Below are 20,538 nucleotides of genomic sequence, written 5' to 3' on the forward strand. Positions count from 1 at the left end.
GTATAGCATCCATGCATCCAACAACACGACCTCCGTACCAGACTACCAGTGCGCGCGCCTGGCTTATCAGACACACAGGCATGTAGCCACAGGAACGAAGATAATGCTTCAAGTCTTACCTTGCGAGAAAATAAGACATTCCTTTGAAGAAAATGAAAACGTCCGAATCCATTGATTCTGTGCACTTGTTTTGCTTACATTATACGCTAACGTTATTAAGAAATTATTATTACGGCAGTACGTACATCCTTTAAAACAGAGAAAGTTCATACCGTGTCAATTTAAATCATCACCCAAGCTAGAATTTCAAAAAAGAGAAAAAGTTTTGCTTTTGCGCATGTTACCTAGGCCGGCCGGGTAAAGGAGCACTAGCTAGCACAAACCTTTAGAGCACCATGGCATATGGCATGCATGAGTGTGTTGGATAGAATAAACAATCAAATCCAACATCACAACTCATGGATCCCACATCTCAGATATCAGCCATACGGCCCTTAATTAGCTAGCTAGCCTCAAGTACAACCCGTGGCCGATCGATCGACGAGCACACGATGAATCTAGTGTCGGTCCTCCTCCTCTTAACGACAATCACCATTACCGTCCCGGCAGGCGATCACCGTCATCATGGAGTCAGCGCGAGCCCCCCACCGGACCCCGTGCAGTGCGGCACGTCCGGCTGCACCGTGTCGAGCGCCTACGGCGTGTTCCCGGACCGCTCGACGACGTGCCGGGCGGCCGCCGTGGCGTACCCTTCCACGGAGGCAGAGCTCGTCCGCGCCGTGGCCAACGCCACGGCCACCAAGACCAAGATGAAGGTGACCACCAGGTACTCCCACAGCATGCCGCCCCTGGCGTGCCCCGGCGACGGGAACGGCAACGGCATCGCCATCAGCACCAGGTGGCTGGACCGCGTGGTGTCGGTGGACGCGGCCAGGACGGAGATCACCGTGGAGAGCGGCATCACGCTGCGGGAGCTCGTCGCGGCGGCGGCCGGGGCCGGGATGGCGCTGCCTTACGCGCCATACTGGTGGGGGCTCACCGTGGGCGGCATGCTCGGCACGGGCGCGCACGGCAGCTCGCTCTGGGGCAGAGGGGGCGCCGTGCACGAGTACGTCGTGGGGATGCGGATCGTGACGCCGGCTCCGGCCAACCAGGGGTACGCCAGGGTGCGCGTGCTCACGGCTGGCGACCCGGACCTGGACGCCGCCAAGGTCTCCCTCGGTGTCCTAGGGGTCATTTCTCAGGTAAACATACATCATTTGAATTGATCATTAGTCTGCCATTCAGCCCATTCTTACTCCTGCCACCCAGCCACATATTGTTACGATACATACAGCGACACTCTTTCTTTTGTTTGTGCGAATCGCAAAACATAGGCACTTTGACGAGTCTATTAGTAACCAAAGTAGATAATAAATTGAGGAAATCGATCCTACTCATAAGCACACTGCTCATAAGGCTAAATCTGTGCTTCAGTTTTGGTGTTTGTAGGTGTTGGAAGGAAAACAGTACTGTACTGGGTGATTTACGTACCGTAACAAAATCACTTCCTCCGATCCATATTAATTGTCTGAAATTTGCCCAAATATGTATGTATCTATGCCTAAAAAACATCTAAATACATATACATGTAATATTTCAACAATTAATATGGATCGGAGAGAGTATAAAATAATAAACTGTGTAACAAAAACAAAATTGCAAGAAAGGCAGCATTTCAAACTGTTGGAGTACAATATTTTTCTTTTGCTCTACGAGAGGCCAATTAAGTGCATCTCTTCTTTTGAAAGTTCTGCACATATAAATGCTGGGCCAGTAGGGATTCCTTTCAAGACGCGTGCAAATCCAGATGCCCCAAGACACCAGGCTAGTAATTTCCATGTGAAAAGGAGCTGCCAAAGCTTGCTTGAGATTCTAGATGTTTTCGTAAGTATTTTTTTAATGAAACCTTTTATTATCCCTGGCCTCTGCGTGCAGTGCAAGAGGCATATAGTTTTTGTCACGCCATTTTACAATCGAGATACGCAACGACCAAATCCAAAAAAACGTAAAATATTATTTCATTCAATCCTAAATTTCTGTCGTGGCTTGGTCCAATTTGAACCAAAATCACAACAAAATTTTAGTATGGGAGCGAGTACGCCTCAAGCTACCTAGCTAAGGAGTCTAGCACTGACATGCCATTTAGGGCCTAATTTTTCTTAGAGCTTCTTAGAAATGCTGCATCCTACGTATGGTTAGGCTTCCAAACTAGTTAACATAAGCTAGTTCGAGGGGACGTTTTCTCTAGGACTCTAGAGAAAGACAGCTTTTCGGAAAAGCCGGTTCTGGAAGCAAAAAAAAATGCAACCTAAATCGGGACAAGCTCTCTTGTAATTCACTATAGTTTCTTCACGCCAAACTTCATCTGAACCTTGTGGTGCACCGAATATAACAAAGTACATGATCGCAACAAGCTGGTACATGAAAACAGCACCAGGGCACAAGAATGCACTCTCTTGTCAAACAAAATATAGTTAGAAATAACCAGATAGACCAAAAAAAACACAGTAACCCCAACAAAAAGAAGAGATCGCAAGGATTTTTCTAGCCCCCAAAATGTGTATTATACTAGTTGGGGGGTGATATTAAAAGCCAAATGTACCGCTATCTACACCACTCATGCCATCGCAAAATCGAAAGATTTTTTTTTTGGATCGATGGTATCCTGTTCCAAGCAAAAGATGCGGTGTTTGTCACCCGACCATCTATGTTTTGCCAAATTATCTTTCGTGGGTATGACATCTTTACAAACAAGTCAAAGGAAGACCTAAACTTTTTGCGGTAGGGGAAACCGGTACTATGTAAGTCCCATTTAAATAATCTTGTTTAGGAGATAGTTGCACAATAATTGCCATTTTATTGTTAATCTTATTCCATGCATATTTCCACATGGTGACCAATGATTAAGTATGCCTAGACTTATCCTAGACTATGCATCTGAGTGATGCGTGATGCCATAATTTATACATTTAGACTGCAAGACGTTTTTTGACGGGCTAGACTGCAAGATAACAATATTCTAGGGCTAATTTTTTTTAAATAATACGATTTTTTTAATCATTTTCAAAAAATAATACGCGTTTTTAAATGTTTTTAAAAATAATACGGCCTCGGCCTGGGCGAGACCGATTGGGCCCAGTCAGCCTGGCCCAAGCCAGTTGGCCTCGGCCAGGCCGACTGCAGGCCGCCCGTCTAGCCCGTGGGGCCCCCCACGCGCCAGTCGGCCTGGCCCAGGCCGACTGAAGCCCAGTTGGCTTCGCCCAGGCCGACTGGCCCAGTTGGTTTGGGCCAGGCCGACTGGATTCAATTCATTTTTTCCTGTTTCAAAGTAATTCCATATTTTTTTCTTCGGATCCTTCCGGTCTTTTGAACTAAAATACTCGACAACATGGATAAAAGTAACACGCCGAATCCGATTGGAAGTAATTAGTCTTCGCCGCTAGTTCGTTGCATGATCAACGCATACACGGCCGATGCCCATTTTTGTCTCGAATCCTTGCGGTTTTTTGAACTTAAAGACTTGACAACTTGGATAAAGAGTAACATATATCGAGAAATTGCTGGACAATTTCTATGTCGATTCTTGCGGTTTGTTTGAACTGAAAGACTTGATATTTGGATAAATTAACATACATCGATAATGTGCTGGTTACGGAACCAAGGCACGAGTAAATTAACATACATTGGTAATACCGCAATTGGACATAATTAAAGATAGCAAATACATAAAAACACAAGCACTACTGAGTCCACTTAGGCCATTTTCCGCTCGTATCGCCACGTTCTTCTGCAGCTTTTGCCACGGCGGCCCTTTCTCTTTGCCTCTCCCTTTCTGCCTCACGAGCATCCTTGCGCCTTCGTTCCTCCTCTTGCATCTCAAGCGCTTTCTCCCTGTTTTTCCTTAGTGCTTCGTCAATCCAACGACGTTGTTCCTTCCTATGCTCTTTCATCTCTCTCTCTTGCTCTTCTTTCTCTTGGGCTGCAGCTTTTTCCGCACGCTCCTCCACGTGGAAACGCTGCCATGCATTTTGGGACCTTGTTTTGATCTCTTCCACCGCCCAATCCGGCATCTCTGTGTCAATCCAACGATACCACATGCATAGGGGCGGAGGAGACTACAAAAAAGCCTACTGTTACAAATCTGATATGACACAAAAAACATGTTTTAGAACACCTAAATGTGCTTACCGGAGGCTTGTCGTACGGCGAAACCGGGTGGTTCATACTCATAGTTCGCGCACATGAAAAACCTCATGCCCAGCTTATCTGAAAAATCTGTCACCTCCTTCACCTTGCATAGATTGCCGCACCAACACCTGAGATGTTCCACCCCCCGAGGCAACATCGCATCTTTCATCCTCCTCGGCCTCTCGCCCTGGTCCGAGCAAGGCAAACTTATTTGGGGACACTGAAACAGTAGTGGGAAGGATGCTTGGATGACTACCGGAGATGAGGTATTTATAGGCTCTCAAACTCATTCTCCTGCCACCGTTTCCCTCCTCTTTTTCCCGCCTGGTTTTCCCGCCTCCTTTTCGTGCCACCGTTTCCCACCTCGTTTTCCCGCCATCGTTTCCCGCCTCGTTTTTGCGCCACCATTTACCGCCTCCTTTTACCGCCACCGTTTTCCGTTTATTTTAAGTTGTCGGTTTTAATTTCAGTCTTTCTATTGCATATGTATTTAAGTCCTGCCGTTATTTATATGCAAATGTAACTTGAATAAGAATGCGAAAATTAGTAACATGTCTCTCTCATACATAGGTAGAAATATGTCTCATACATAGGACCTACATCCAAATATCAGGCACGACGTCTGGGACGGCGTTCCGGGGGTGCCTGTGGCGTGGTCCAGCCATACCTATGAGGTGGCACTACGTTGCTCTAAGGAATCACGGACCCATCCTCATGATACTATGTATCCTCCTGTGTGGGGTCTGGTGGCGGAGTACTGAACATCCAGCTGTGTTGGACAGAATAGTCCTCTCCTTGAGCGTGATCCTGCTCACTACCCCACGAGGGTTCGGACAACGATGACTGATCCCCGTAGGCTCCTGCATGTGTGAAAGTACTTAGCATTTCAATTGCGTAGCAATCATGGTAACGAACACAATAGATAGAAATATACATACCCTGTGGCTGGGTCTGTGGACGAAACTCGAAGTTCCTCCTGGGACTCTGCTGGTGCTGCCACGACGAACCTCCAGCCTCAAAAGAGGGCTGCTGCTGGTGCCAATCGTCGAAAGAAGACTGCGGCTGGTGCCACGACGAACCTCCAGCCTTCTCAGGAGGAGGTCGCCTGGGCGTCGACTGCTCTGGTAGACGTGGACGCGGGTGGTGTCGGGGGTGCGGTGCTTCCTGCTGACGTGGCCGCTGCTGGTGCGTGGAGTGACGAGGGGGTCGTACGGACGCCTGGTGGTGAACAACGTCGGAAGTGTGGGTGCATGTGATAGCCGCGTAAACAGAGCGTAGCTTCTCCTCCATTCGTCTAAGCCAGGACTGGTGCGGCTCCCGTGGTAGTAGAAGTGGACCGGTCGAAAGCGAACGTCCATACGCAGCGAACTCGGCCTGTAAATCCTGTGTCAACTGAGCCTGCAATTGGCACGAAGAGTATTACATATATATGGCAAAGTACGTAACAAACACATGCATTATGTTAGGAGAAGATACTTACCGCGTGCTGTCTAGAGCCTGAAGTAGACTGGCTAGGGTACATATCTTGCAAACTCGGCTCGGCTATCTCCTAGGGGTGAGAGTGCTGAATGATGGTCAATCGGATAGCTGTCATGTACCTCTGCAAATATCCGTTGAATAGATCGAGATCAAAGGCTGCCAATGGCCCAAACCCGTGTCGTCACAGTCTCCCATTCTGTGACGTACGACTGAACCCTCTGCAGCCACTGAGTCTGGGTCCTGGTACTTCCCCTTCTTGGTAAACCTGAGATCGCAATAGAAAGTTGAACAATAAATTCTGGACAATTCTGGATGACAATCATAAATTGGAGAACTGCAGATACCTGTGGACGACCTGTGGAAGTGGATCCTCCGTCGATGGAGGAATGACCAATTGGCGTGCCCCAAACTGCCTCATGACCCTCTGCTGGGCCATCTCCTCCACGCAGACGTCGAAGATGATCTTTGATTTTGTCATCCAGTAAGCGTAATCTCTCGTGCAGACCGTGGACATCCTGCCAGGGTATCTATCCTTGATGGCGTCCTGTGTGTACGGCTCCCAGACAACCGCCTCAGAGTGCAACACGTCGAACTGCTCGTCGAATGATGGGTAGCAATTCCTGACCTGATCATGTGCAAAGCGTCTCTGTAAAAAAAAGAAGTTAGCTTCATTCATGGTTTATGTAAACTAATGTATGAATTTCACATTCGACGTACCTTGCTACGTGTCCAAATTGTCGCAAAAGTAGGCAGGTCGATGTGTTCTAAGTCAAACAACTCCTGCTCAGAGTTAGGATGATCACCCGTAACGTCTGGTCGGCCGATAGAAAACCTCTCCCACGACCAGAGCTGCAACAATAAAGGACATCCAAGTAGGGCTGACTTGGGCGACGCAAGCTGGCAAGCGTTGCACATACCTCGGTACGTAGCCGCTAAGACGGCCGAACCCCAACTCCTCTGTGTGATGTCGTCACCACAAGTTGCATTCGCGATCTCCACTGCAATAGGGATGTAGCGTGCGCTAATGGTGGTGACGTGGTTCTCGGTGAACATCACCTTCCTGAGAAGCCACATTATATATGCCTCAAGGCTCCGAGTGATCTGAGGCTCGGTCATTTGGGTCTCTGGATACCTAAACTTCTGAATCTGCATGCAACAAAAACCAAGTGTTAGTAAACCCATGCAAGTATATGAGTTAGATATATTAACTTAAAACACATCGATCTAACCTGGTAATTGAGCAACCAATCTAGCTTAGGTCCGTGAGCCTCCGAGGTGAGTGGCCCAGCTCCGGCAAGAATACCTTGAAAACGTAGGGCACAAATTAACACATAGTTCCACATAGAGTACAAACAAATTAAAACACAGGGCACGAATTAACACATACCTTGAAAGCGTAGTGCCATACCCTCCTGCCAATCAGCTGGTGCCTGCAACGGTCTTATGGGATCACCCACCAATGGTAGTCCCAACAGCATTGACACATCCTGGAGAGTAGGAGCCATCTCTCCCCAGCGAAAGTGAAACGTGTGTGTCTCGGGCCTCCATCTGTCCACGAAGTAGCTCAGCAGCGAGTGGTCAATTTGTACCCGTGCAGAGTTGAAGCCTCGTCGCTCGCCCTCTACCATTTCCGCACGAGTTGCCTCAACAAGTCGTGCGAAAGGTAAAAGGCCCTCTAACAATGTTGTTCTGATGATATTGCCATGCAGAGTCATGCCCATCGTTCATGGTCATAGCTGAAGAGAAGTGCTGATTCCATGATGCAGGAATCGGCACGTCCTCTTCGTCCGACTCATGAGACTCATCGTCATAAGAGCTACGACCATCTGTATCTTCATCCTCCATCTCGTTCTGCAAGTGACTATCTTCTTCGTCCGCATCTGTCTCGCCAGTGTACTCATCCTCTCCTACTACCCCGGAGCTCTGGCCTGATTCATAACCACCACCTCCAGCATTCGACAAGTCATAACTTGATTCACCCTCGCCTTCAGCTGGATTGGTCTCATGAGCGACAACCTGGATTAAGGCGACATGTGTAGTTCCCCTTTTCTCGCAACTTTCTAACCAGCGCACCCACTTTGATGTCCGGTCTATCGGCCTCAAAACCCAGAAAATATTTGAACTTGACTTGGTCCACAATGCTTGCACACGGACATCCTTCCAACCATTCCTGCAGCTGACTAAACGTTCATGTTTGAGGGGCCGTTAGATCCAACTCCACGTACTTAAACTGACTCAGATCAGCTCCGTGCTCGGTTGTTAAGACAGTACCGGAACCGTAGTAAAAAACAAACTTCACTACACCGGACATCTCTGATGCCTAAAAAAATGTTTAGACGCGTCAATTAGTAAGCAGTACGGCATATAAAAAATATTAATACGCGTCAAATACTAAGCAGTACGGCATATTAAAAATATTAATACGCGTCAAATACTAACTAGTACGGCATATAAAAAATATTAATACGCGTCAAATACTAACTAGTACGGCATATTAAAAATATTAATACGTGTCAAATACTAACCAGTACGGCATATTAAAAATATTAATACACGTCAAATACTAACCAGTACGGCATATTAAAAATGTTTAGACGCGTCAAATACTAAGCAGTACGGCATATTAAAAATATTAATACGCGTCAAATACTAACCAGTACGGCATATTAAAAATATTAATACGCGTCAAATACTAACCAGTACGGCATATAAAAATATTAATAGGCGTCAAATACTAACCAGTACGGCATATAAAAAATATTAATACGTGTCAAATACTAACCAGTACGGCATATAAAAAATATTATGACGCGTCAAATACTTAGCAGTACGGCATATTAAAAATGTTTAGATGCGTCAAATACTAAACAGTACGGCATATTAAAAATATTAGTACGCGTCAAATAATCACAAGTACGGCATATTAAAAATATTAATACGCCTCAAATACTAAGCAGTACGGGATAAAAAAAATCTATTCTATCAAAACATATTACTCCCAGCCATAATATTTAGATGCATCAGATACTAAGCAGTACGACATTAACAGTTGTCCAAAATAATGAGCACTACCAAACGCTAAAACATACTTCTATATATACGTACACACATATCCTCATAAACATATGCATTATAGGATAAATACGTGAGAGATTAGGATTTACCCTTGAAGCGTGCGAACCTCAACCTCGAGCAGCCTCACGGTCACCGGATGAGCACCACCACCACCACCACCTCCAAACTCCTCCAAACCACCACCATTGCCCAAACTTAGGAACACGAAATTAGCTCAAAATGTTCAACGAAAAGAGTAGATCAAGGTGTCATTGGGTGCTAAATAGTAAGGGGATGCAGTTTTGTGGGTTAAACGGGAACAAATCTCACTAATTTTGGCTAGAAATTGGGGGCATTTTTGAGGAGAAAGAAGAGAACGGCAACAACAGAAGGGAAGGGCAGGGAAGGGCGAGCTGGGCACTGGGCTGCTCGGGCTCGACCTGGGGAGGAAGAAGGGAAGGAATAAAGGGAAAAAGAGAAAAGGCGCGCGGGCCCGCGCGGTCGTCTCCAGTCGGCCCAGGCGAAGCCGACAGCCCAGTCGGCCTGGCCCAAGCCGACTGGCGCCAGTCGGGCAGCCCAGGCGCAAGCGGCCTGCAGTCGGCCTGGCCGAGGCTAACTAGGCCCAATCGGCCTAGGCCTGGCCGAGGCTGTATTATTTTTAAAAAAAATTAAAAACGCGTATTATTTTTGAAAATGATTTAAAAAATCGTATTATTTAAAAAAAATTGTGTCCTTCCATTTGAGGTAGCTCCATTTTTACATGTCTAAACTATTTTTGCATATGTATGGACTAAGAGACTAAAACAGATTTAGAGTGCAAGATGTTTTTTGACGGGCTAGACTGCAAGATGGGACAAAATTATCGGCAAACTAACAAAATTCTAGGTGTTCTTCCATTTGAGGAGCTCCATTTTTACACGTCTAAAATATTTTTTGCATATGTATCTAAACAGAACTAAGAGAGTAAAACAGATTTAGACTGCAAGATGTTTTCTGACGGGCTAGACTGCAGGATGGGAGTATGGGAGAAATACTCAGGGAAATACTATCGGCAAACTAACAAAATTCTAGGTGTCTTTCCATTTAAGGTAGCTCCACTTTTACACGTCTTGAGTATTTTTGCATATGACATTTTTTTTCTCGAAAAGGGGAAGAATCCCGGCTTCTACATCAAGCAATGTACACATCCATTTTTGCATATGTATCTAAACAGAACTGATAGAGTACTAGACACTGTTTTAATCGTTAAGCCATACTGTAGTAATGACTGATTTAGTCTTTGACATGCATGCACGTGAATGATACTATTATTGGTAAATAATGTATATCTATTAAAGGTACTATATTTATGCACACAGTGCACAACTGTGCAACGTTTATGATCAATAGACACGTACACCGGCCAGCTGGGCCTTCAGAATTAAAGCAACAATCGATGATACTTGGAGTACAAAACATGGTTCGTCAAGTGCAAAACACACAGCTAGCTGGAGCATGTAGTAATCATGGCACTTTAATTCCTTTGATATTATTTATATTTAAACGGGCAACCTTCTGAACCATTTAGACAAAGGACTGTTTTCGCTCCTTTTCTTCACATGCTTCCATGATGCAAGTATCTTTTACTTTTAGTTTATATACATATATAACTAAAGCACAGGGAAAAAAAGAACTACCTTGGACGTACGATAAACAGGCTGGTCCAATTACAAAAGTTGGTATCTTTGGCTCTTTGTCGACAATAAAAAATAACATGGGGATTTACATTAAGCAACCGATGTTTTTGTTTTCCTTTACAAAATTTGACCGCAGACGGTTGTATTTATACTTGGAAGAAGTCGTTACAGCTTGACTTCAATTTCTTAACTTGCTGTGTGGATATTAACTTGTTTGGTAAAGTTATTATGGAGCATCAAAACAAATGCTCAAAAAAAATATTGAAAATTCCTTTAGTTGTGGATTAAAACTAATTATTTTTTATACAAACGAGTCTGGGAACAAACGCACTTCATTAGAATCCTCTAATTTTAATTTTCATCTAATTTTGAGCTTAATCAAAGCAATTTTGAACCGAGCCTAAGTTTGTTAACAAGCTTTTTTGTAAACCTTACATATGTGTGCAATGGCATCATGCGGCAGAATTCAACATAATTTGATACACCGGCCCAATGATTATGCGTCCGTCTTGTCTATCAAGTTAGCTACTGGAGTACATCATCTTGAAATTTTGGTCCAGCTTTGTCATTTAACAGGAAGTAATAAAATAAGATAAAAGCGGTCATAAAAGTCACAATTAAATGGTAGAATGTGTCAAAACAAATAAATAAACGGAGATAAAAATTGTCACAAAGTGACACATTCAGTAGAAGGTTAAAAAAGAGAGGCTGAATTCACCCTTAGAAATTCAAGCGATATTCAGCATGTTTGATCTGATCTGCAGGTGACTCTGAAGCTACAGCCCCTGTTCAAGCGTTCGACGACGTTCGCGGAGCGGGACGACTCGGACCTGGCGGATCAGGTGACCAAGTTCGGGTACGAGCACGAGTTCGCGGACATCGCCTGGTACCCGGGCCTGGGGCGCGCCGTGTACCGCATGGACGACCGGATGCCCATGAACGCCTCGGGCGACGGCGTGCTGGACTTCATCGGCTTCCGCGCCACCTCCACGCTGCTCATCCGCGCCAACCGCCTGGCCGAGGAGCTCTCGGAGCGCGCGGGCAACGGCAAGTGCCTGGCGTCCAGGGTCACCCACGCGGCGCTCTCGGCGGCCGGCTACGGGCTGGCACGGAAGGCCGGCTTGCTCTTCACGGGTTACCCCGTGGTCGGCCCGCAGCACCGGATGCAGGCGTCGGGGGGCTGCCTGAGCGGGCCCGAGGACTCGCTGCAGACCGCCTGCGCGTGGGACCCGCGCGTCAGGGGCGCCAGCTTCTTCCACCAGACGACCTTCAGCCTGCCGGTCAGCCGCGCCGGGGCGTTCGTGGCCGAGGTCCAGCGGCTCCGTGACCTGAACCCGAAGTCCCTCTGCGGCGTGGAGCTCTACGACGGGATCCTGATGCGCTACGTGAAGTCCTCCTCGGCGCACCTCGGGAAACCCCCGGCCCGCGGGGAGATCTCGACCGACATGGTGGACTTCGACATGACGTACTACCGCAGCCGGGACCCGTCCAAGGCGCGGGTGCACGAGGACGTGATGGAGGAGATCGAGCAGATGGGGCTGTTCAAGTACGGCGGGCTGCCGCACTGGGGAAAGAACCGGAACCTCGCCTTCGCCGATGCCGCGGGCAAGTACCCCGGGATGCGCCGGTTCCTGCGTGTCAAGGACGCCTATGACCCCGACGGACTCTTCTCCAGCGATTGGAGCGACATGATGCTCGGCATTGGGGGTGTTGCCGCCGCGCTGACCAAGGACGCGCCCGGGTGCGCGCTGGAAGGGATGTGCGTTTGCTCGCAGGACGCGCATTGCGCGCCGGACCAGGGATACCTCTGCAGGCCGGGCAAAATCTACAAGGATGCTAGGGTCTGCACCAAAGTTTAGTCTTTTATCGTCTCGACGTCCATCTTAGAGAATATCGTAGAATGGGCTAGACTGACTCACATTGTGGTGGTCGATTGACACACTGAAACGTATGTATCTCAAGCTAGAAACCGCATGCCAAGAATATTTATACGTTCCGAACGCCGGCTTGAGTGATCCTAATTAACCATACCATCTGTTGCCATCCATCCTCCCCTATACTCATGTCATATGGAGTACCGTATCTTCCTTTTTTAGTCTGAACAATGAGAACTACCGAGTGTCTTGACTTCAGGTTTCGTCATGACATAGAACTTCTCTATGAACGCCGATGCATCCAGGCCGGGATTTTTACATGAATCCGAAACGTCAAGTGAGCATAGAAACTCTAGAAACGGAACATAATTGTTTTCTTTGCTGAAACTCCTAGCAGAAGTGGTTCAGTGGTGCCTGTGCAGGCTTCCACATCGACATCATTTTATCTTCAGACAACTCACCGTCTTTCACAACCAGTAACTAAGTGTCCCGAGGTGAGTTTACATAGTATTCTTACGAACAGAAAAGAAGTACCTGTACACCAGTTTGTTAAAGGGGGAATCCACTCGGGAGGATTACAATGTTGCCTAAACATATGTACTCCCTCTGATCCTAAATTCTTGACTCAAATTTGCCCAAATATGGATGTATCTATTCTTAAAAAGCGTCTAGATACATGTAATATTTCGACAACAATTTAGGATCGGAGGGAGTAGATGATATCTTACAACTTCTTATTATGCTTTAGGAAGAAAGAATCAATAGGTATATGTTTTCCTTCTTTGGATGACTTCAGTTTCTTCTTAGGTGTGGGTGTAGTAGACTGCCTTTCAGCCAACCTGCCAGATACAAGAATAAACTTTATACAAGCATAATGGAGACAGACAAATGTTACAACCTGTTCATCTCATTCTAAATGGTGTCAGAATAAAGGGATATAAAAAGCTATGTTTCATAGTCGTTCATTCAACTCATCTATTTTTCTTTCATATAATGGTTGGAGTTTAGGTTAAAAATTTAAGCATATAGCATATGCTTAAATTTAAGCATAATCTTTAGTATGTGTGCAAGCAAGACCCTAATGAACACATCAGTTGCTACAGCTAGTTAGATGATATTGTGGTAGCAGAAGCACAAAAGCAACAGGAAACAACATATCCGTGAGCATATGCAAACTGAGACATACCTTTCCTTTGTGAGGTGCCCGCTGCTGTCTAATGCTTCTTCCTGTTGCAACAGTTCAGCCAAGTGGAAGTCTGAATGTTCTTGCCTTTCCTCCTCAAAACACGGAGGTAGTTCGAATCCACAGAGGGAACAAATGTAGCCATCTACCCAAAATTGCTGGTTGGGTTTGCTCGATGAAGCAGAAGCTTTGCAGCTGGTGAAGTGGCTCAGATCATCAAACTTCTCACTCTGTGTAACCTGTATGAACAACAGGGTTCGATTATTTCTATCATCAAGCATCATGAACAATCTCGGTAGAAGAAATGGGTGGGGTGGGGCAATTGTCCTTTTCTCTTGGCTGCGAAAATGTCGAGCAAGATTTTAGATTAGATATTGAGGCACATACCTTCGAATTGGAAGTGTTGCCATCTAATTTTGTTCCACCTAAATCATCACAAGTAAGTAGGTTGCTTGAGACAACCTCATTATCATAATTGACCGAGCTCCTTTCTTCTGGAACAAATATGTTCTCATCATTTGAGAAGAATGTATGTTGATCACTGGAGATATCAGTAACAGCATCATGTATCAAACACTCATCCTTCGTTGTCGCACCAATATTACAGTCATCCCCTCCTGAGGCATCATTGGAACTTGCACCATTTGTTCGGTTGACATTCGAGTTATTATCTGACAAACGAAAAAACCGATCTAGTGTCTTTTGTGTTGGGATAGTTGGATCATCCTTCTCGCCACAAAGGTGAGACATGCGCAACCCTGTAAATGTATTAGCATGACAGTTAGACTGACTTCCCTGAGAAGCATGAGCAAAGACAAGCCATGTATGGATAATGCAATAAGTTCAATGCAAAACAAATTACATCGAATTACAGAGACACAAAAGACCAACATGCAGGCCTTCTGTGTTCATTGTATTTCAATTGCAAGGTAAAAAAAGTGAAACATGCACCAAGCCAGAATCACATGCCCTTGGCTGTCAGAGCAGCTAGACCAACTTGAGGATGACCCGGCCAACGTAAGTTTGTAATTATCACTTCACTGACAATGAGATTCCAGTACAGGTTTTTGTGATCTGATCTTTCTTAAAAGCTCAGAAGCCCAAAGTGGAACCGGTAGAAGCTCCTGTCAACTAGTAATCATCAAACTTGACTCGAAGAAAATATTTCAGATGCCCACACTTACCCATCAATCTTAAAGAAAGAGGCAGTTCAGCCTTAAGCAACTTCTTAGCACAAATCAGGATGTCTTCCTTGGAGCTGATGTAGCTTTGTGCAGTTGCTGCTCGCGTCCTAACCTGGTTTAGATGGTTGGTTAACTCAAAACCATCTCCTTTGGTAGACTCCGTCCAATAGTTACCACAAACTAGTCAATTTTATACACATGGAGATGAAAAACCTCAAAAGCTGCAGTCTTTAGTTTCAGTGTTAGCGTCCTTCCCTTCAAGCACTCCTTTTGCAGGTCATCAGCTAAATTTTCGGCGAGATTATCTAAGAATAGATAATAATGTGGTGAGACGAGCACTGAAGACACATTAACAAATTGTCACATCAGCTGCAGCAGCATAGGAAAAGTCCTAAACCACATTCTGTAATGTCCCTAGAGGGTTTATTCTCACAAAGATGGTTTTTATGTACTTTAAGGTATTTACAACATCAGACAAAATCATATTGTTGCCAATATTTTCCAAAGTCATGGCAACTACTCTATTCTTTTAGCCTGAAATTGCTGCAAAGACGGAACAGATTTAGTGATGCTTATTCTAGTAACAATTATAAGTGATCCATCATTAAGGAAAGTAAAAGGTACTTCCTCCGATCCTAAATTGTTGTCATTGTTTTAGTACAAATTTAAACTAAAACAACGACAAGAATTTAGGATCGGAGGGAGTACATAACATACACTTAAAAGGTTTAGGAGTTCAGGGTTGAAATTTGACGAACCAGAGAGTTCTAAGGGGGTAATATATACATTTTGCATTTAGGAAATAAATAAAACATATCATTCAAGTATGCCATTTCTAGTAGAGGATCATAAAGTATGCTATTTCTAGTAGAGGATTTTGTACACTGCATATAACCATTGAGCTAAAAGAGCAGAAAAAACTCTTATATAGCAAGAAATGGTCTTCTGTAACAAAACATAGTGATTAAGCACCAAGGATATGTGATGGTAACATGCGAAGTTGTTGAACTAGCTTCAACAATTGAAATCCAAAACAATTACATATTAAGGATATTTACCTAACTTCTCAAACTGCAAAGAATAGTCGTTTGTCGCAGAGAAAGTTCGCTCGCAACTCATGCTTTTTCTTAGCCTATGCTCAGGAGTTTCTGTACCTCCTAATCCAAGGCCAACCGAAAGAAAGAAATCTGAAATACATTGAAAGAACATATCAAGAAAGAAAATGACTTGTCTTGGTTCCAGAACATTGATTTCTGATATCCTGATTTTGATAGATATAAATACACAATATAGCTTGCTGAAAGCTTGAAACAGAACAATAAAAACTGTAGTTAGCATACGTACCAGTGGAGCCTTCAGAAAAAAGAGCACATAAGAAAGCAGCCTTTTGTAGCATCTGCTGGCATGTAGTAATTCCAAGAACCTGATGTAGCATCTGTTCTGTTACCTTACCTATACCACCTATCTGCATATAGAAATCTTCAAATAACATATCAGTTTTTGTCTTTTCATGAATTTCCAAAGAAGAACAGCACTTAGTAGCTGCTGCTAAATAATATTCCATCTTAACCAAAGATAAATAGGAATTCATAAATTTAAAGAAGTACAAATATTCTCAGGATCTATGTCATGAATTCAGGTGAGAAATTTTTGTATACTGGTTCAAGTATATCATGGGCTACCCAAGGTAAAACTGATAATATATAAAATATAAAAAGGAAAGGAAGAATACTATGCTAATAAAACACGTCCAGAACAAACAAGACCCCTTCTTGATATAGAAGTGTACCTTTCTTATAGGTAAGGTTGATACAAATGTCGTCACAGCATCCCGTTCATTTGGCAGAATAAATTGTCCATTAGGCTTGTTAATATCAGAGCAAACCTAGCAAAGAGACTCCAGAACAATTATAAGAACGTAAAAAAAATATTAAGACGAGTAAAGATGATGCGTTAGCCGAAGAAATATTCAGTCATGTGTGGTAAACAACCTTTCTGATTGTAACCTACAATGGCTACAAAAGGCAAACTCCTTGCCAGTACCAATCAATAAACCTCAGCTTATTACTTCCTTTAATTTTAACCCACTTGACACAGCATGACCAGTCCATTGCCCCTTCCAAGTTAAGCAAAAAAAGGTAGAAAAGAAACTCAGACTCTGACCTTTGCAATCATGCGGTTCGGAGCAACCCCAACACTACATGTTAGACCAGTTTCTTGGTGAATGGCACCCCTAAGCTCAGAGGCAACCTTTAAATGAAACACAGGCAATGTAATCAGCATACTTTGCTTACACGGTACTAGCATGTTAAAACAACAATGTGAATCATGGACTGCAAATCAGGTCATATGATCACATGCACTTGATAAATAAGCCACCAGGAAGTTGTGTTTATTGATAAAAGTTTAAGCTTACCTCCTCACCCGTAATGCCTCTCTCTATGCAGACTTCTGTAATATTGAGGTATGCTTCATCTAGACTTGTTGCAAAGAAGTTGGGATCATACCTCTGAAAAACTAGAAGGCAAAATAATGAATTCTGCTCAGCATATTGTATAGCACATATAACAAAGCTTGCTAAATGAACATTCTTTTGAACACCTTTTCTTGCTAATTCACTGTAATGAGTGTATCTCTCAAAATTTGGACGCACAAAAACCAAGTCAGGACACAGTTTACATCCAATAAAACCAGGCATTGCTGCACGAACTCCAAATTTCCGTGCCTGCACGAGTCAATTAATTACGCCACACATCAGATAACGGCGAACAGCCGAACATTACGTGCACTTTTGACAAATGCAGAAAAACAGCCTAGCTCAGTTTGGGATAATCAAGTACTCCCTCCGTCCCATAATTCTTGTCAAAATATTACATGTATTTAGACGCTTTTTAGGAATAGATACATCCATATTTGGGCAAATTTGAGACAAGAATTATGGGACGGAGGGAGTAGATAATACTCATTAGCATTAGACGATTCTTCATGAATCATATTCCACAGGAAAGTAAAGAAAATTTAATCAATTTGAAGTGATTACAAGAATTGTATTTATAAGAACCAAGTGTTCTAACCTCATAACTAGCGGTAGCTATCATAGACATGCTACCTACTGCCAACGGTTTCCCCTTTAAGGATGGATTTTCCAATATCTCAACAGCAGCATAGAAAGCATCCATGTCAGTGTGAAGCCAGATCTTTGAAAGATCTCGTGAAGCTTCCAACTCTAAAATTTTCTTTTCAGCAACCTGAATTGTGTTATTACATAGGAATAAATGCATAAAAGACCAAAGTAAAATCAATTGAATAAAAAACAAGCACATATAAATCATGCAGTCATGCTAGTTTATCAAACTGGCTTCAGTACAAATAAGTGATGCTAAGACAGTACATGCAATATACCATAGCTCAGACCAGATTAAGACCCCTGATCAAACAACTCATATGGACGTGCCAGGTCAAGATCAACAAACCTGGGGAAGATCATCAATGTGCCAATGCAAATATGAATATCTCTAGAGCACATAGGTATAGATGTAAATATTGATGAATTGATCATTTGATAGTACACTGCAGGAATCAAATATTTTTGCTGTATTTTAGATGATCTTTATCATCAATCGATCATCAACTAAGTTGTGGAGGAAAGAGCACAGAGGCACTCATGGCGGGGCATAGCAGGCAGTACAAGTCGGAATTCAAGCATAGTGTACAAACTAAGAACATAAGAACCAACAAACATAGTTGGCAGAAAACTGCTCCCTCGTACCTTCTGAAAATGTGATATGTCATTGTCATTTAGCTTTGCACACTGTGCACGCAGATGTTCAATTTTTTGTTTGGTAATTGCCTCCTTCTTCTGCTCATTTTCGAAATATTTTGAACCCTTGCTCATTTCATAAATTACCTTCTGCACCTTCTCTTTGTCAACTCCCTCCATTCCTAATGCGACATAACAAGAGAATAAGGACCAAAGATGTGTAACATGCTCAATCGTCAACTATTCTATGTTCCGGAAGTACAGCACGCCAACACCTTATATACTAGAAACACCACACCGTGGTCACTGCTAACAAAATGCCCGACAAAAAATGTAGATGATGCAACTCCAAATTTCCTTCACACTGCGTTTGGATGTCTGTATTCAGAGCCAGAATCGTGAATTGGTATTCGGATGGCCGAATTCAGCTGTTTGGGTGGCCTCGGTATTGACGGCTGGAAACGTTCCCGAATTCCGAGCTCCCCGCCCGCCCACCTACGCGAGCCAGCGCTCAATTCCGAGCCCTCCCGCTCTGTATTCGCAGAATTGCTCCGCTCGCTAGTTACCGGTTCGTTCTCCCCTGGAAAAGAAAATAGAGAAGCGCTCGTTGCTGCATCTGGGGAAGAGGAGGCGCGACCACCGGCAGACCTCGGGGCGGGCGGTTCTCGTGGTGCTACCTATCTCCGACGCCACGCTCCTCTCGCACTCGCCGGCGTTGCTCGCGCTCAGCCCCTCCTTCCTTCTCCTCCAGCCGCCTCCACCGGGTCCTCAACCGTCGCGGGCAACCCGCCGGCATCGCAGCTCCCCTTCCTCCTCCCCTCCCTGTCGTGCTCCTCGAGCTACCGGCAGGCCAACTGCGCGGCGCTGCTGCTGGCTACACATCGACCTTGTACAGAGGGAACTAGGGAAGGGGCTGTCGAGGTATGGGAAGGAGAGCGGCGGACACGGGCGCACGGCGGTGTGGGAAGTTGATGGATGCTTGCTGGGACTGGAAGGCGAAGAGGAGTGCCGGTGAAGGGAGGCCGGAGGCCACGCTCATTCGGTGGCAGCCGGTGATTTCAGATCGGGATAGGGATGGGGACGGGACGGGGACGAGACTCTGACATGAGAATGCAATTCAATACATTCACCATCCAAACACATCGTGGAATTGGTTGGTCTTCTCAGATTCCAACTACTGAATACATGTACATCCAAACAAAAGAATTGAATTGCAGTCCATTTCAATGCCCTGGTGGATTTGGTATTCCAGCCCAATTCAATTCCGTGGGTTGAATTCAGACATCCAAACAAAGCCTCAAGGATGTTGCTAACTGCCTAACCATGTGATAAGACAAAATGAAATTAAAACCACCAGGGTTAAATTTGTCTTTCCAAATGTGCACTTAATGGTCGCTACACATGATCGGAAAGGAAAAAAAAACTGAAACCAGGACAAATTTTGAGTAGTAGACCTGCTACAAATTTCCTAAGATAAACCGCAAAATTTAGTCCAGTGTTCTGTGGCGCAATGAGTAAATCAATACAGAGAAAACTACAAGACAGTTGAACTGATTCATGCCGTGAGATTCACACCAACGCGGCGACCAGCAAAATGGTCCAAACCCTACCGGCGCAATCTCAAGCAAAAAGAGCGGGGACGTGCATTTACCGGCTTTGCCGTTGGTGTACGCGGTGTGGTATGACTGCCACGGCCTATCTCCTCCGCCATCCGATGGCGCCCCCGCCGCGGACGACATCGCTGCGTCCCCCTAGGCGGTCTCACCCACCGCCGGCGTGAAACGAGCAAGAGATAGATAGAAACGGAGAGGCGAGCCGAGGTGTCCTTCGCCCGCGATTAGGGTGCTTTTGGGAGAGAATGGAGGGTGAGGGCCTGAGGGGATTAGGCTCCGGCGAGGCCAAAGCTCCGCGCGACCGCGCCGCCAGCAATATGGCGCGCGAGAGAAGAAAAAAGGGGCGGCGAGGATTTTCCGGGTTCTTTTTCAGAGTCAAAAGAGAACGAGATCCAGAGAGGCTAGCCGCTGGGGGTTCGACGACGGTCACTCATTTCACAGTCCACGCAAAAGCCTTCATCGGGAGGCCCATCACTGCGGAGAAA

General features: G+C 45.0%; 2 protein-coding genes across 2 annotated transcripts; one reads left to right on the top strand and one right to left on the bottom strand.

The window, feature by feature from the left end:
• Positions 1-294: 294 nt before the first annotated feature.
• LOC100839560 (L-gulonolactone oxidase 2) lies at positions 295-12,566 on the top strand. Its single transcript, XM_003559629.4, has 2 exons — positions 295-1,244; positions 11,204-12,566. Exons 1-2 carry the CDS (start codon positions 552-554, stop codon positions 12,296-12,298), a joined length of 1,788 nt encoding a protein of 595 aa, XP_003559677.1. The 5' UTR covers positions 295-551; the 3' UTR covers positions 12,299-12,566.
• Positions 12,567-12,746: 180 nt separating this feature from the next.
• Positions 12,747-20,441, bottom strand: LOC100839865 (DNA polymerase kappa). The gene is made up of 14 exons (XM_010234339.3): positions 20,092-20,441; positions 18,450-18,622; positions 17,755-17,928; positions 17,282-17,405; positions 17,097-17,197; positions 16,844-16,930; positions 16,470-16,565; positions 16,025-16,145; positions 15,739-15,867; positions 14,894-14,985; positions 14,681-14,792; positions 13,884-14,254; positions 13,500-13,735; positions 12,747-13,152 (listed from the first exon to the last, which is right to left on the bottom strand). The coding sequence occupies exons 1-14, from the start codon at positions 20,177-20,179 to the stop codon at positions 13,038-13,040; spliced, it is 2,019 nt and encodes a 672-aa protein (XP_010232641.1). The 5' UTR covers positions 20,180-20,441; the 3' UTR covers positions 12,747-13,037.
• Between the last annotated feature and the right edge of the window lie 97 nt (positions 20,442-20,538).

This window comes from Brachypodium distachyon, chromosome 1 (genome assembly GCF_000005505.3).
Source record: "Brachypodium distachyon strain Bd21 chromosome 1, Brachypodium_distachyon_v3.0, whole genome shotgun sequence".
Lineage (NCBI taxonomy): Eukaryota > Viridiplantae > Streptophyta > Magnoliopsida > Poales > Poaceae > Brachypodium > Brachypodium distachyon.